Source organism: Vigna unguiculata, chromosome 8, assembly GCF_037176805.1.
Source record: "Vigna unguiculata cultivar grain cowpea cultivar isolate G323 ecotype 2 chromosome 8, ASM3717680v1, whole genome shotgun sequence".
NCBI lineage: Eukaryota > Viridiplantae > Streptophyta > Magnoliopsida > Fabales > Fabaceae > Vigna > Vigna unguiculata.
The window spans coordinates 24129636-24144066 of record NC_140799.1 but is presented as its reverse complement, the minus strand read 5'-3'; the positions used below and the strand labels follow the sequence as shown (position 1 = coordinate 24144066).

The 14431-nt window shown below is 35.8% G+C and overlaps 1 protein-coding gene across 1 annotated transcript; it reads right to left on the bottom strand.

The window, feature by feature from the left end:
• Positions 1-11120: 11120 nt before the first annotated feature.
• LOC114195523 (lysM domain-containing GPI-anchored protein 1-like) lies at positions 11121-13881 on the bottom strand. Its single transcript, XM_028086027.2, has 5 exons — positions 12901-13881; positions 12400-12517; positions 12100-12261; positions 11964-11995; positions 11121-11730 (listed from the first exon to the last, which is right to left on the bottom strand). Exons 1-5 carry the CDS (start codon positions 13556-13558, stop codon positions 11426-11428), a joined length of 1275 nt encoding a protein of 424 aa, XP_027941828.1. The 5' UTR covers positions 13559-13881; the 3' UTR covers positions 11121-11425.
• Between the last annotated feature and the right edge of the window lie 550 nt (positions 13882-14431).

Here is a 14431-nt window from a genome sequence, read left to right as displayed (position 1 = left end):
ATTAGAACTAAAGAAAAACTGAGACAAAGAGAAATCTAAGAATAAGATTGGTGCAAAAAATCTAACTCAGATCAGCCCCGACCATTTTGTGCTCGTGGTTGGTCATGTATAACTACTTCGAACACTAGGGAAGACTCAATCCCGCCGACAACTTTGTGCTCATCAGAATGTGAGTAACCCCTATACAATGACTCTCAATCTTTCGCTCACAGGAACCCAAGAACATGAGAACCCTAGCCCTCACAACATTTTTTTAACTCTCGCGCATCCAAGGCTCACCTTTCACAAAACGTAATTCACACCTTAAAAACCCCCTCACAAACAAAAGTAAATCACAAAACCCTAACCCATTTTGCTTCCTCAACCCAAATCTGAACCTGAATGGCAGCCCTTACTCAACTTGACTTCTCCTACCACTCGTTCATCACGAATCTACCCCAATCTCTTCACGCATCAACCTCGATCATGAATCAGGTTTTTCCCTTGGATAAAAAACTCGTGCATCCGATCTCGAGCCTCCATCAACCTCGCTCTCTCTTCTCGAATCAACTCTCGCACATAGGACTTTAACGTCAAGGGTTGGCTTGTATTAGAGCTCCCAACGCCTTGGTCAAAAGCTTTAGTTGACCTACTAGGGACTATTTTGCAAAAAGAGAAAATTGGATTAAATGGCTCACATACAAATCAGCAAAGATAAGGGTTTTCTTGGCAAAGCTAATTTATTAAAAGAGAAGTTCTAAAAGAACTAAATTTATTGGCAACAAAAGTCTACTAAAAACCACCTTTTTACCACAATTTTAAGAAAACTCTATTTTCCTAGACAAACAACAAAAACTACTTAATTAAAGACAAACTAATATTTATTTAAAATAAAAAGAAAGTTTTAGAAAGGAAAAATAATGAAAAATGAAGTGCTAACAAAGGTTGTGATATTATCTCTAGAGTTTTTCATTTCTTCCTTTCTTGATTTAATTGTGTTTCCTTTTCTGGGTCTTCTCTTTAATCACTAATGAAGGCATGACCACCACATCAAGCACCATGGAAGCCATCCCAAGGAGAGTTACAAGAAGCATGACAAAAGGGGAGGCTTATCCATCTCTATCTTTATTTAGTATTACTTTACTTTGATTTCCATGAAGTTGGCTTGGTTGACTATTCTTAGTTGACTTGTTGACCTTGACCTAGGGTTAACTTGTTGACTCAAGGTTACATTAACTTAAGCCAACATGTTAATACACATTACTTATTTTGTAGGACAATTAGAAGGTGGCACAAATGGGAGACAAGTGACGCATTTGGAGAGCATATGTCGAGGAGAGAGATGAAGCAAGGAATTCTAGAAACATCTAGAATGAGTGACCATATGTCTTGGTCAATAATCCACCTAGAAGAATCTAGAGGAATCTATAAATAGGTGCCTCCTATGCCTTGACCAAGAAGCATCTTTAACATGCCTTAGATTGTAGTGTTTTTATTTACTTTGTAGCCCTTTAGGAACTTATGTACCTTTGCTTAGAGACCCCTAAACACTTCTATATAAGGGGTCCTCTAACACTTGTAAAAGGGTTGACCATTTTGGAATTTATAGACACCTTTGTGTTGAACCTTGTGAGAGTATCCTCCTTTGAGAAGCTTTATCTTGAGCTAGACTCAAGTGGCGACACCTTCCACTCATCTTCAAGGTTCCATGGGTTCTAGCCTAGCCTTGTAGTGGCGTGCTTCTCACATTCTCCCTTTCTTGTCTTTCCATTTTTATGATTTCATTCTTCTTCTTTTATATTCGACATTTATGCGTTGTTCTTCATTTCATTTTGCTTCTTGAATCAATCCACCTCTCTTCTTCTTTAGAGCCTTGTGAAATGCACCTCACATCTAGATAACTTGCTATCTTAATGTCTAATGGAAATTTTTACTAGGTTTTCTTAATCAACCCTCACCATATTCTTAATTTTGAAAGGAATCAAGTTAATCCTACATCAATCACTCTTTAATATATATGGATGTTGTAGCATAGACAAAATCTTCAAAATAATCTTCAGGTTATATTCTTGTTGATTTTTCCCTTTCACTCTTTATATGTAATATATTTCTTTCTTTAGCATCTACATATGTGATCTTTGTATCATAAATATAATATTCAAATCTTCAACATTGATCTTCAATATAATCTTTATGTCTTCTTCTTTTGATTTTCATTCAATCAAATCTTCAATAAATTTATTTCCTTTAATTCTTGAGTCGTATATGGAGGTACTTGATATTGAAAAAATATTGATATGATCTTCTTGTTTAGCATATAGATTATTCTTCATTGAATTACTCATTCCTAATGCACCAAAATCAACTTTGTAGTCATCTAATGTATCATCTAGTGAGTTCATCATGAATAGTCTTAAACACTTCAATCTTTAAACGTGCAACCTTCACAGGTAGAGGTTGGTTTTGATTTGAGGTTGATCTAAGACCTGGGAAAATTAAATAAAGAATAAATATTTCATTAACCATAATTGTGGATTGGAAGTACATCTAAAAGAATTGGTTTGCTAAGTTAGAACAAGGAGCAATGGTAGATCAAATGGTTAATTGGTTGGGTGGTGTTCAGAGGTCTTGAGTTTGAATCCTATGTATGCTATTAGTGTGATGTTTTAATTAATTGTTTTCTTCTACATGTGTGCATAGACCACTAGTGCAGTGAGGGCTTTTGGCCCCGGTTACTTTCGTGATTCTGCCTCGGTTTTAGAACCAAAGCATATTGGGGTGAGGCCAAAAGGAACTCCCTTTTGGCCTCGGTTATCACCCGAGACCATAGAGTCTGTTTTCTGCCTCGGGTCTGGAAGAACCGAAGCCATAGGTGTTCAATATTTTTTTTAAATAAAAAATTTGCAGGACCTTTGGCCTCAGTTATGGTATGAACCGAGGCCATATACCCACTTTTGGCCTCGGTTTTGGTAAGAACCGAGGCCTATTTTGCTATTTTTTTTAAATAAATTTTTTGTTTTATTGTGATTTCCACATTTAAACCTGCATATTTTTCACAGAACAGCACAACCCAGAACAAAATATTTTCTCAAACATCCACAATCCAAAAATATTTAAAAGATAGTTGGAATATTCACAATCCAAATACATATGTCCTAATCAATACTATTGTACATTTGAATTATGAACTTTGCACATGCTATCCTACCAAAGTTTATGGACTTCGTGGGAATTGGCACAGGACGCTTGAATGTCTACAAAATAAGACATTAACATTAACTTAAGTTAGTATATAGAAAAACAACTTTAGTATACCAAACTTTAGTATATTGCAAAGTAATTGTTTTAATTCAAATATATATTACCGTTTTCCAATTAGTTGTAATACGAGCACGCACAATGGTTGTCATCCATTGCATTATATAGTAACCGCACTCATATGAATTGGTTTGTCTATTACACTACATTGTATCAAAAACATTAAAATTAATTAAGGTAGAAAATCAAATGAAACAATTATAAATATATGGATAGAAATATAAAACCTGGAGGGAGCACCATGCAAGACATTTTTGCCTTAGTCGTTGATCTCCCTAACAACATGTTATGTCCAATAATTGAACTGTGATAAAGGGAATAAGTTAGGATACTTTTATTTAACATGTCATATTCATAAGATTGAGATTGAGGTTTCTTACCAATCTATCACTTGTCTAAGATGGTTGGGGGAGGGCGATGCAAAAAGCAAAACCACACAGCAAGGTTCTCCCTTAGGGAAACCACAAGTAATTGCCAATGATGTCTGAGAAGAAAATAAATTCAAAGAAGATGCACAATTGAGAATTCAAAAATCCACAATGCAAGAGTACCTAATAATGAAAAATAAAACCACAAACTCAAGCTATTACAATCCATAATAGAAAGAAAAATCAAAGCAACATAAACGAACCAAAATGGCAAAAAAAACCAATAAAACGCGTAGGGAAACCAATTTTTCGAACTCACCAGGAGCGAGGGACAAAGATTTAATTGACGACACACGACAGTTGATGGCGGATGCTAGTCGGCGATGGAGGCGGAGCGTGGTGGTGGTGGCAACGAAGTTCGCGCAGAGTTTTCGAACTGACCCGCTGCAGGAGGTGATTTGCAATCGGTGAACCTGGACAGCGCGACGGAGGCGACGATGCACGACTATTGATGGCGGATGCTGGTTGGCGACGGAGGCGGAGCGTGGTGATGGTGGTAGAGCGGAGAAATTTGCGTAGAGAGAAGAGAGTTGGGGAGATGATGAATAGTAGTGTCCTTAAAGAACCGAGGCCAAAAGCCTGATGCTGACTTTATGGCCTCAGTTCAATTACTAATTGAGGCCAAAAGCTCCTTTTATTGCCTCGGTCCTTAAAGAACCGAGGCCAAAAGCCTGATGCTGGTGGCATTTTTGAAAATTTGAAAACTGGGCTGCCTTATATGCTTCGGTTCATTTGTAATCGAGGCCTAAAGCCCCCTTTATTGCCTCGATCCTTAAAGACCAGAGGCCAAAATTCTGACGAAATTGCAAAAATGCCACCGCCTCCTTATAGGTTTCGGTTTAGCTGCAACCGAGGCCTATAAGGCGAAGTAAAATGTCAAATCTGCACTAGTGGACATGTGATATGGTTTTATAATTGTATATGTGAATGAAATGTCATGAAACATGTAATGGCTTGTTGGTTGTGCATATGCTTGGTAATTGGGTGGATGTGAGTTTGAACCTTGCCTAGCGCTAAATTGTTCCTTTTCATGTTTTATTATTTTTTGCTAAGTTGTGGAGAGCCTAAAAATCCTAATAGTTTTTTTATAAGCCAGAGGGGTAGAAAAGTGACAATTATGGTGCAAGAGACACTAAGTAATAACACTTGAGTGGCCATTAACTTTATTCTTTTTAATTTTCGTTTTTGATTTATTTAATTAGTTTTAAGGCTGAAGGAAGAGGAGTCTGGTGAGGAAAATTATAGAGTATACTGGTGTGACAAATGAGAGAAATTGTTAGGGCACGAATTAAGGACCTAAGGAGAGGATTAGAGGGCTAGTTCGCCGATGGAAACAAGAGTGGATCAAAGTTGTGCAAGAGGAACACTTGGAGCACTTTTAGGAGTAGGAAATCTAGGTAAGAGGAGTTGCACCTACATGATTTTAGATGAATTATGTGTTCCGTGATATGTTGAAGCCTAGAGGCATGTTTTCTCTTTCATTTTGCATTGTAAAATCACGTTTATGGGTTTCTGCCCAGAAATCGCCTAATAGTGTTTTTGACCCGCCAGGTGACGCATGTTATAAGAACCTAGTTTTGGGGTTCTGCCCAGAAATTGCCTGGCAGCAATGAAGGGCCGCTAGGTGACACGAATTGGGTTGGTTCGTGTTTTGCATTTTTTAGTTTCTATGGTATCTTTGGATTTTTTGTAAATTCTTGTACCCTTAGGTGATTGTTTATTGATGTAATTGATTGAGAATTTCCATTATTGATGATTGGATGATTGCATGAACATGAGGGGTTCGCGTTAGGGTTGGGAATGAATTGGAAACATGATAATTAGGGTTTAATTGTCGTACCATTGAAATTATATGAGTAATTGGATTTTTATGATGCTCGAAATGTGATTGATGTGGTTTTTGTGCAAATGGATAACTAGGTCAAGTTATTGGGGTTTAATTTTTCTTGTAAGTGCAATGAAACCTAGGTTCTGCCCAGAATCTGATGCACCGCCTGGCAGTACATGCTTTCTGCTAGGCAACAACCTAATGCGTAGATGCACTTCGTGATTTGGCTGTAATGATTGTGGGTTTGGGTTCTTTTGAGGTTTATTTTGACTCATACATGTGGTAGTGATAGGAAATGGACAAATTGTATCGTTACGGATCTAATGCATGGAATATAGTTGTATGATGATGCTAAACTCGATTGGGCATGATGCATTTGAATAAATGGGATGTTGCAAAAACTGTTTTGGAGGTAAGTCCAATGTGGCATGAGTTGGAGGTAGGTTCTATTTTGACCTCTCCATGAACATGAGTATTCTTTGTTTATTTCACATGTTGGGATAACCTTACTGGTGAGTGCAAGTATATAAATAGATAATGTGTATGTAATGTGTGGAATTAAGATTGAGTAATATTGAGTTACATAAACATGCATTAAGGTATACTGGATGTTGCTGGTTGTGAATGCTATTATGAGTATGAAGTAGCATTAAATATTTGTATTTATTAATATAAGACAAAGTTGTGAATGTATGTGTGCTTATACATGATTGATTCATATGATCTGTGAAAATATAAATTGAGGCATGTTGAATTGTATGAAATATGCAACTTGGTATTTTGATGTGTGCCTGAATGATTGGTGTGGTAAAACATATGTTTGGGTGTAAAAACCAATAAATTCGCGTGACTAGTGTAGTGCCTGGTGGTGTGGATTGGACCGCCAAACGAGAGCTACAAATAGGGGGGTCTTGTGAGGCGTGGCGCCCGACAACATTATGAGATCGTCAGGCGGTCTGCTGTGCAACATTGCCTAGCAGTGCTTAGGCGGTTCCAGATGATGCTATAGAGGTAGGTTGCAAATTTTAAATATTTTGGATGTCTAGTGGAGATGACCTTGAGTTTGGGATATTGCTTACATGTATTACGAACGGGGAGGTTCGTAATTGAGTTGGAACGTGTGATTAATATAGACGGGGAGGTTCATATTGGTTGTACTCTTGTGTGGAGATACAAGCGGGGAGTTCGTATGTTTTGTGCTCACACTTTAGGGTGTTACGAGCGGGGAGGTTTGTAACTAGATGTGTTCAAGCGTGTTAGACTACGAGTGAGGAGGTTTGTATATGTTGGACTACGAGCGGGGAGGTTCGTAGAGGTTGGACCACGAGCCGATAGGTTTGTGGAAGCATATGATATCATTAAGGCCATGGTCAAGTGTGTACATGATACGATTGGATGTGCTAGTCTCATATAGGTTATGAGACTAGGGTTGCCTATGTACCTCATGGTATAAAGGTCTTAAGAAATGAGATGTCTATATTATAATGCTTGGTTATTCATTTTTAAGCTCACCCTTTTTGTTTGTGTTTGATGATAATTGTGTGACTTGTCAAACGGGAGCATATATGAAACAAGGTGATTGTGTTAAACATGGTGAAGAAAGTTGGCTTTTAATTCGAAATAGGAAATGAGTTTGTTTAATGGATGCATTGATTGTGTATTGATACATTATTTTGGTATGAATTTTGATTTTCCTTTCTTGGGTACCTGATAGAGGAGGTCTCTCCAAGCTATATGACTCAAGCGAAGATGGAGACCTCCAAGGAAGATGATGATGCAGAAACTATGGAAAAGGGTGGTGGGTGTCTCAGTTTTATGGTGTTTAGGGGTGGTGAGATGGTGCATCCTCCTCCAAGTTATATGACTCAAGCAATTAGGAATGCTATGGTGGTGTTTAGTGTATTTTCAAGAGAGGTTAGGTGAACTCCATAAAAGGGTGGCTAGAGGAGACCACACGAGATGCTCTAGTCTTTTGGCGACCTAAATGAGTAGTATGACACAATTTTTGCAGCATAACATTACACAATTCATAGGTGAAAATACATAGGGGTAGGCACCTCTATTTATAGACTAAGGTGTGTCCAATGTGAACCAAAAACCCTAAAAATGCTACCTTGCACTAAACCTAAAAATTCCATCTTAGTGAAGGAGAGCATGAGATTTAACATTCTAACTTTTAGAAAATCTATCCACTTCTAGAGTGCCATGTGGAAAGCCACTTTAGCAAAAGTTCCCCACTAAGAAAGTGACACATGACCACTAACTTTGTAAGAAAACTCTCCACTAAGAGCTTGTCATGTGGCCACTATGTCTTTCCACCAAGCTAAGGTTACAAAATTAATCACCTAAGATTAGCTTAAGCTAGACGCAAACATTGCCCTACAACTTAAGCAAGATTGTTCAAAAATCCTATACAACTTTTTCCTTTAATACAAGGCCTAAAAGAAATCCAACACTACATGACCTTTAATACAAGGTCTAAATATTCCTAATCTACTAGAGATACTCCAAAATGGCGTAATAGATAGAACTTTGCTTCACCTTGCATAAATGACTCCAACTCTTCTTAAAAGTGTTTGGCCATAGCTATGAGATATGCCATGAGTACTTAGACTTAATTTTGGTGTTTTAGTCCTGTATTTTTTTTGCACTGTATAAAGGATGAAAACCTTTGTTATGTATTTACGACTTGTTTACTTTTGATATTTTTTGTCGTTACTTCTTAGTTACTTTTCAATTTTTAGTTTTCTTTTTCAAATTATTTCCTATTTTCAAAGAGTTGCATTTGCAAATTGAAAAAGTGGAAAAAGTCGTATAAATATACTTAGTAGTATAGCATGACATTTATCATTGTTAGATAATCTTCAAAATAATACTTAGCAATAATAAAATATGATTCTCCTATCCTCTCCTAGTTGTTTTAACACTTGTCAAATCATTAGATTGAAAGGATGCATACACTGGTTAGTGATTTGGTCACTCAAAAGAAAAAAAAACTACAATATTTTGCTTAGCTAGAGAGACCTAAGAGTGCCAGATTTTATTGATTTGCATTTCATTATGTCAAAGGATTATTTGTTTTTTAACTTTGTGGTAGTACTTCTGGTTAATTTGTAATTTTGAAGATTGAGTTGAAATTAACTTATTTTTGAACTGGATGGATGTTGTGGGTGTTTTGAGCAATCTTTATCGCTTATAAGTTTGACCAGATAATATTCTGACTATAATAGAGTAGTTTTTGTGTAAAGATATATAAATAAATAATGTGGACATATATACCACATAGCTATTAAAATAAAGAATTTGAATAAAATAGTTTATTTTTGTGACATTTTTTTGAATAATTGGTTTTTTTCATTTTTTTACTTGTGTATTACAAATTTTGTATACTTTTTAGTCATGTGCTACAAAATATTCATATTAATAATATTTTACTAAAAATGTCCTTTTATTAAAAAATATTATTAAAAATTTGTAGTAAAATTTATAGTTACTTTTAAAAAATAATACTAAAAAGAGATTTAGTAACATTTTTTAAAATGTTACTCTTTTTATTAAATAAACGTTATTAATAACATTTTTTATAAACTTTTCAGTTAATAAGTAAAAATTTCACTAAAAGTCATTAATATATTTATGATTTTAACAATAAAAAAAATGTTGTGAGTAGTCCAGAGGTGTTATGATGTTGGATCTATGAATAAAATAACATAAAAAATATCTATTTCATACAAATAAGGAAAATGGTCAAATGACTACTAATTTTTACCATTTTTCTTACCATCTTACGTATAGTGACACATTCCATTTTATTTTCTTTTTTGAATTTAATTAAAAGCTGAACAATGTGACAGATGAAAGTGGAAGCTCACTTTCGTGTGTGGGCTGAAAAATTCTCACTCACCTTACCCATTCTTTGAAACATTTTGAAACAAAACTCCTTTTCTTTTCACTCCAAAAAATTCCCACTCCCTCACCCTTACCCCATTCTCTTTCTAACATAACCCCTTTCCTCTTCACTCTAAAATATTTCCAAACCTCTCACGCTTCCATTTAGAAACCCCACCCCATCTCATTTGTTGTAAACCAAGTATTGGTTTCCATTGTGGAAATTGAAACTAGAAAAGGAATTCCTTCCCAAACTTGGTGGACCCTAGATTGTGCACACCAATAAGAGACCCTATCCCATTTGTTTTAAACCAAGTATTGGTTTCCATTGTGGAAAAACTTTCCTGACCCATATGGATAATTAGCTTGCAACCTAAGACCAATTAAGTTGTAACCTACAACCGACTTTTTGGACAAAAAGGTCATAACAAATATGAATAGTGCAAGTGGATACAAAATTCCCTTCGAAACTTGGTGGACCCCTGGTTGTGCACACCAACAACACACCCCATCCCATTTGTTCTAAACGATGTATTGGGTTGAATTGTGGGAAAACTTTCTTGACCCATATGGAACCTTAGATTGCAAGCCAAGACTAATTAAGTTGTAACCCGTTAACGACTTTTTGGGCAAAAATAAGATAACAGAATTGCCTCCCAAACTTGGTGGATCCCAAGATGTGCACACCAACAACACACTCCATCCCATTTGTTCTAAACCAACTATTTGTGCATTTGTGGGTGAACTTCCCTCGGCAATTTTTAAATTTAACTTGCAACCTAAGACCTATTAAGTTGTAACCCACCAACGACGTTATAGACAAAGATAAAATAAGTTATTTGGATAGTGTAGCTAGATACACAATTACCTCCCAAACTTGGTGGACTCCAGCCTGTGCACACGAATAACACACCCCATCACATTGATGGGTTACAACAACATTGATGGGTGAGTTATTGGTGTGCACAAGTTGTGATCCAGCAAGTTTGGGAGGCAATTATGTATGCAGCTACACTTTCCAAATATTTTCTAAAATTGTCCAAAAAATCGTTGGTGGGTTACACCTTATTTAGTCTTGGGTTCCAAGTTAATTTTTAAAATATGTGTTGGGAAAGTTTTCACGCAAATGCATAAATAGTTGGTTTAGAACAAATGGGGTGTGCACAGCCTAGGGTCCACCAAGTTTGTGAAGGAATTTTGTATCCAACTACACTTTCCAAATTTGTTTTATTTTTTTGTAAAGTTTTTCCACAATGGAAACCAATACTTGATTTACAACAAATGGGATGGGATTTCTAAATGGAAGTGAGAGGTTTGGGAATTTTTTAGAGTGAAGAGGAAAGGGATTTTATTAGAAAGAGAATGGGGTAAGGGTGAGAGAGTGGGAATTTTTCGGAATGAAAAGAAAAGGAGTTTTGTTTCAAAATGTTTCAAAGAATGGGGTAAGGTGAGTGAGAATTTTTCAGTCCACACACGAAAGTGAATTTCCACTTTCATCTGCCACATTGTTCAATTTTTAATTAAATTCAAAAAAGAAAATAAAATGAAATGTGTCGGTAAATGTAAGATAGTAAGAGAAATGGTAAAAATTAGTAATCATTTGAATATTTTCCAAATTAGAATTTGTATACAGGACAGTTTCTATTTATTATTTTGTCATGTACAAAAAGAATATTACATAAAACATCAAATAACCATCTAGTTCACATAAAGTGATTGAAAATAGAAAATTGGTAAAACAGAGTCGAGTTGACAAATACATACAATTAGCTGTCAAAAGGCAATGCAAAGAGGACAACATAATTACACTAAAGCACCAAATAATAAAAGGAAAACTGTTTGATGAAACTTGAGATACCATTGTTTCTTAGATTTCATCACAAATCAGTAACTAAAACAGATAGAGCATCTGTGAACAAAGCAATGGGACAGAACAGAACCCACCAGAAAACTAAGAAGATTACAAAGCCACAGGACCATAAGATTACATCAACGTTATAAGCAACAACATAAATGAGGGCAACAAAATGGGAATATGATTCACCAAAGAGGGAGCAGCAGAAGAAATCCTACCAACATGGCCATTTGCAGGTGAGAATACTGGAAATGATCTGGTTGCAGGCATGACTGAAGATTTGGGTGCTGTTAGACCTGTTCCTTCTGATGCCGATGATGGTGACTGTGACGGTAATGGTGGCTGTGATGGTGACACAGATGGAGCGTATGCAACAACTGATTCCCTTGCAACAGATGAAGGTGGCGCTCTAAGTGGAGGGAATCGTTGTTGGTCTGCATAATTTCAAATATATTTAGAAGGAATGTCAAAGGTTAGGACTTTAGTATCAGTTCAGTTTACATGTTGTCATCACATTTTTTCGTGATGGGGACAAAGGAATAGAAACTAGGATACTGATCGACAAAAACAATGTTTATTGTGATGGATTACAACAACTAGAAAAAGAATATGGAATTTCACACAAATTTGTAGTTCAATTATACAAAAGTTGTAGCTAAACTCTAACCTGGACAATGAGACTGAAGAGATGAGGCCATCCTGTAAGGTGGCAAGAAAAAGATTGAATAAGCTTAAGATTAACATGCAGAATGTATGATAGAAATGTCCAATCATACAATAAAAAGCACATAGGATAAACATACATTGTTAATATGTTGCCATGGACAAAACCATCATAATTGCACGATGTCACATTACAACCTGAGCTCATATGTTGCACGGTTACATTCCCAAGTGTAAGATTGCTTCTTTTGCATTGCATGCTGGAGCAAGAGACGGCTAGAGAAGAGGGAATACAATATAAACTGCAGGTAGAGTCAAACCCAGATGAACAACAGTTTAGTAATAGATCATTCTCTAAGCAAGAGAAATCTACGTTTCCTTCAAAATAGGAGAAGGAATAAATTGCAACAGGAGAAAAAAAAAAGTAGCTCAGTTAGTACTCTAAATTTTGTGGTCCACAGCTACACTGCACACAGTGACTAGCTGTAATGGTATAGCTTCCATTAGGGACAAGCAAGCCAAAATCAGTGGCATGTTTTGGAAAATTTGATGCACAAGCTGTAACAACAACAAGAGAACAACTAGTGATTGATTATGCAATACAATATAAGCACAAGCAATATTATCCTCCCTACTTTAGCGAGGAAATCGCAGACATTGCCCAAAAAATTCGTCTTCACCAATTTAAAAGCTTCACATTCACAATATATTGACAAACCTAAACTTGAACAGGAACTGTTATTCGGAACAGGCATATATAAAAGGTTTACTCATAAATTAGTGAAGAAATACCCCACATAAGGAAGTTAAAATATGATCATCGCTTTGTAATTATGCATGAAAACATAAACGAAGAAAAAGAACAAAAACATTTTCATACAAGTCGTCACTTGTCCTACAAAGTAAAATCCTTTCATTAGTAGAAAGACAATCAGTGTTACCAGGAATTGGAACAGCGAGAATATCTCCATCAGAGATAACTGCACTCCCCATGTCATTAACATTCATCAAATCAGTAAGTGTGGTGAAATACCTAGCTGCAATGGCAGCCAAAGTATCCATTGGCTTTACAACATAGGAGAGGTAAATAGAAGGCAAAGAATTATCACTGCCATTGAAGCATGTGCATGGAAGTGGCACCACAAGGTTGTGGCCCACATCAAGCAGCGAAGGGTCAGCTATGGAATTAGCCTCCCTAAGCTGATCAGGAGACACCAGACCTCCATACACTGAATCTGCAATGGAAGAGAGAGTATCAGAAAGACGAGTCCTGTAATGGGTAGACACTGATCTTCTAATCCCATCAGCACAGAAACATGTGATAGGAACCTTGAGGAAGAGTTTGGAAGGGAGAATGTGATGGTCTACATCAGAGTAGGAGATGTCAAAGGCATTGGCAGTGAGAAGATCAATAGGGTCTATTTGGAAGAGAGAAGCAACCTCAGACACCTTGAGATCAGTGTAAAGGGTGTAGCCAAGAAGAGCATTGCACGAGTTAGTATCAGAGCATGGCTCAATGGTGGATTTGCAACTCGTACGAGCTGCATTGAGAAGAACGTACAAGAGAAACAAATGCAAAATGGGGTGTTGATTTGTCATGTTGCTGCAATGTCTTTCACTACTATTCCACTCCACACAAGTCCTTGTGAGTGAAGAATTGGAAATAATGGTTTATGAGAAAAAAAGTGGACACCAAGAAAAGTTTGGTGGAGTGTGGAATGTTCTTTGGTGAAACCAGACGAAAAGAAAGGTGAATGAAGATGCTTTCTGCTTGAGCAATGAAGTGTGCTTTGGTTCTAAAAAAGGAATTGATTTAGCCAACATGGTACAGTGTGATCATTCTGATGAAACAATGTTTTGATAAAGAAGATGCAAGAGAGTGTTGAAAGATAGAGAAGATGAGTTGTTGTAGGGAAAGGGAAAGGTACTAAATAATGAAGGGGTTGGAGTGTTCATATCTTCCAAACTTCCAATCCAACTATCTGTCTCCTTGGACTGTCACTGTCTACATTTCTTCATATTTCAATAATGCTGAAAATAAAAATAACATTTCTGCAGTTATTTATAGTTTATTTCAGTATCTTGTCATAAAACTAACTAAATCCCATAAACTTTTGCTGCGAATTGATACTCAAATAAATTATTATTTTTTATATATGTATCTAATATGTCATTCGTTTTATTTTAGTTGAACTGAAACACAAATAATATGATCTCAACTGTTGGACAATTACACGTATTTAATTCTTCTATTAAACGTACTAACACTACAAAATAATAAGTTAGGTGATCTAAACAATCATTTTAAAATATTTCATGCATTATTTAAAAGATCATCTATATAATAATAAGAATAAAATATTAATAAATATTTATTATATATACTTAAAATTTTATAATTTATTATCTAATAAATTTTTAAACAAATATTAAGTAAATTAAAAACCTTGTTAAAATTACTACATGAAAATC

Bases quoted from the DNA above. Each gene is read 5' to 3' on its own strand.
- LOC114195523 (XM_028086027.2), bottom strand. From the start codon at position 13,558: ATGACAAATCAACACCCCATTTTGCATTTGTTTCTCTTGTACGTTCTT. The intron at 12,262-12,399 runs GTACTAACTGAG...CTCTACCTGCAG, and splicing joins TGTGGACCACAAAATTTAGA to TTTATATTGTATTCCCTCTT. The intron at 11,996-12,099 runs GTATGTTTATCC...GCCACCTTACAG, and splicing joins CATGGCAACATATTAACAAT to GATGGCCTCATCTCTTCAGT.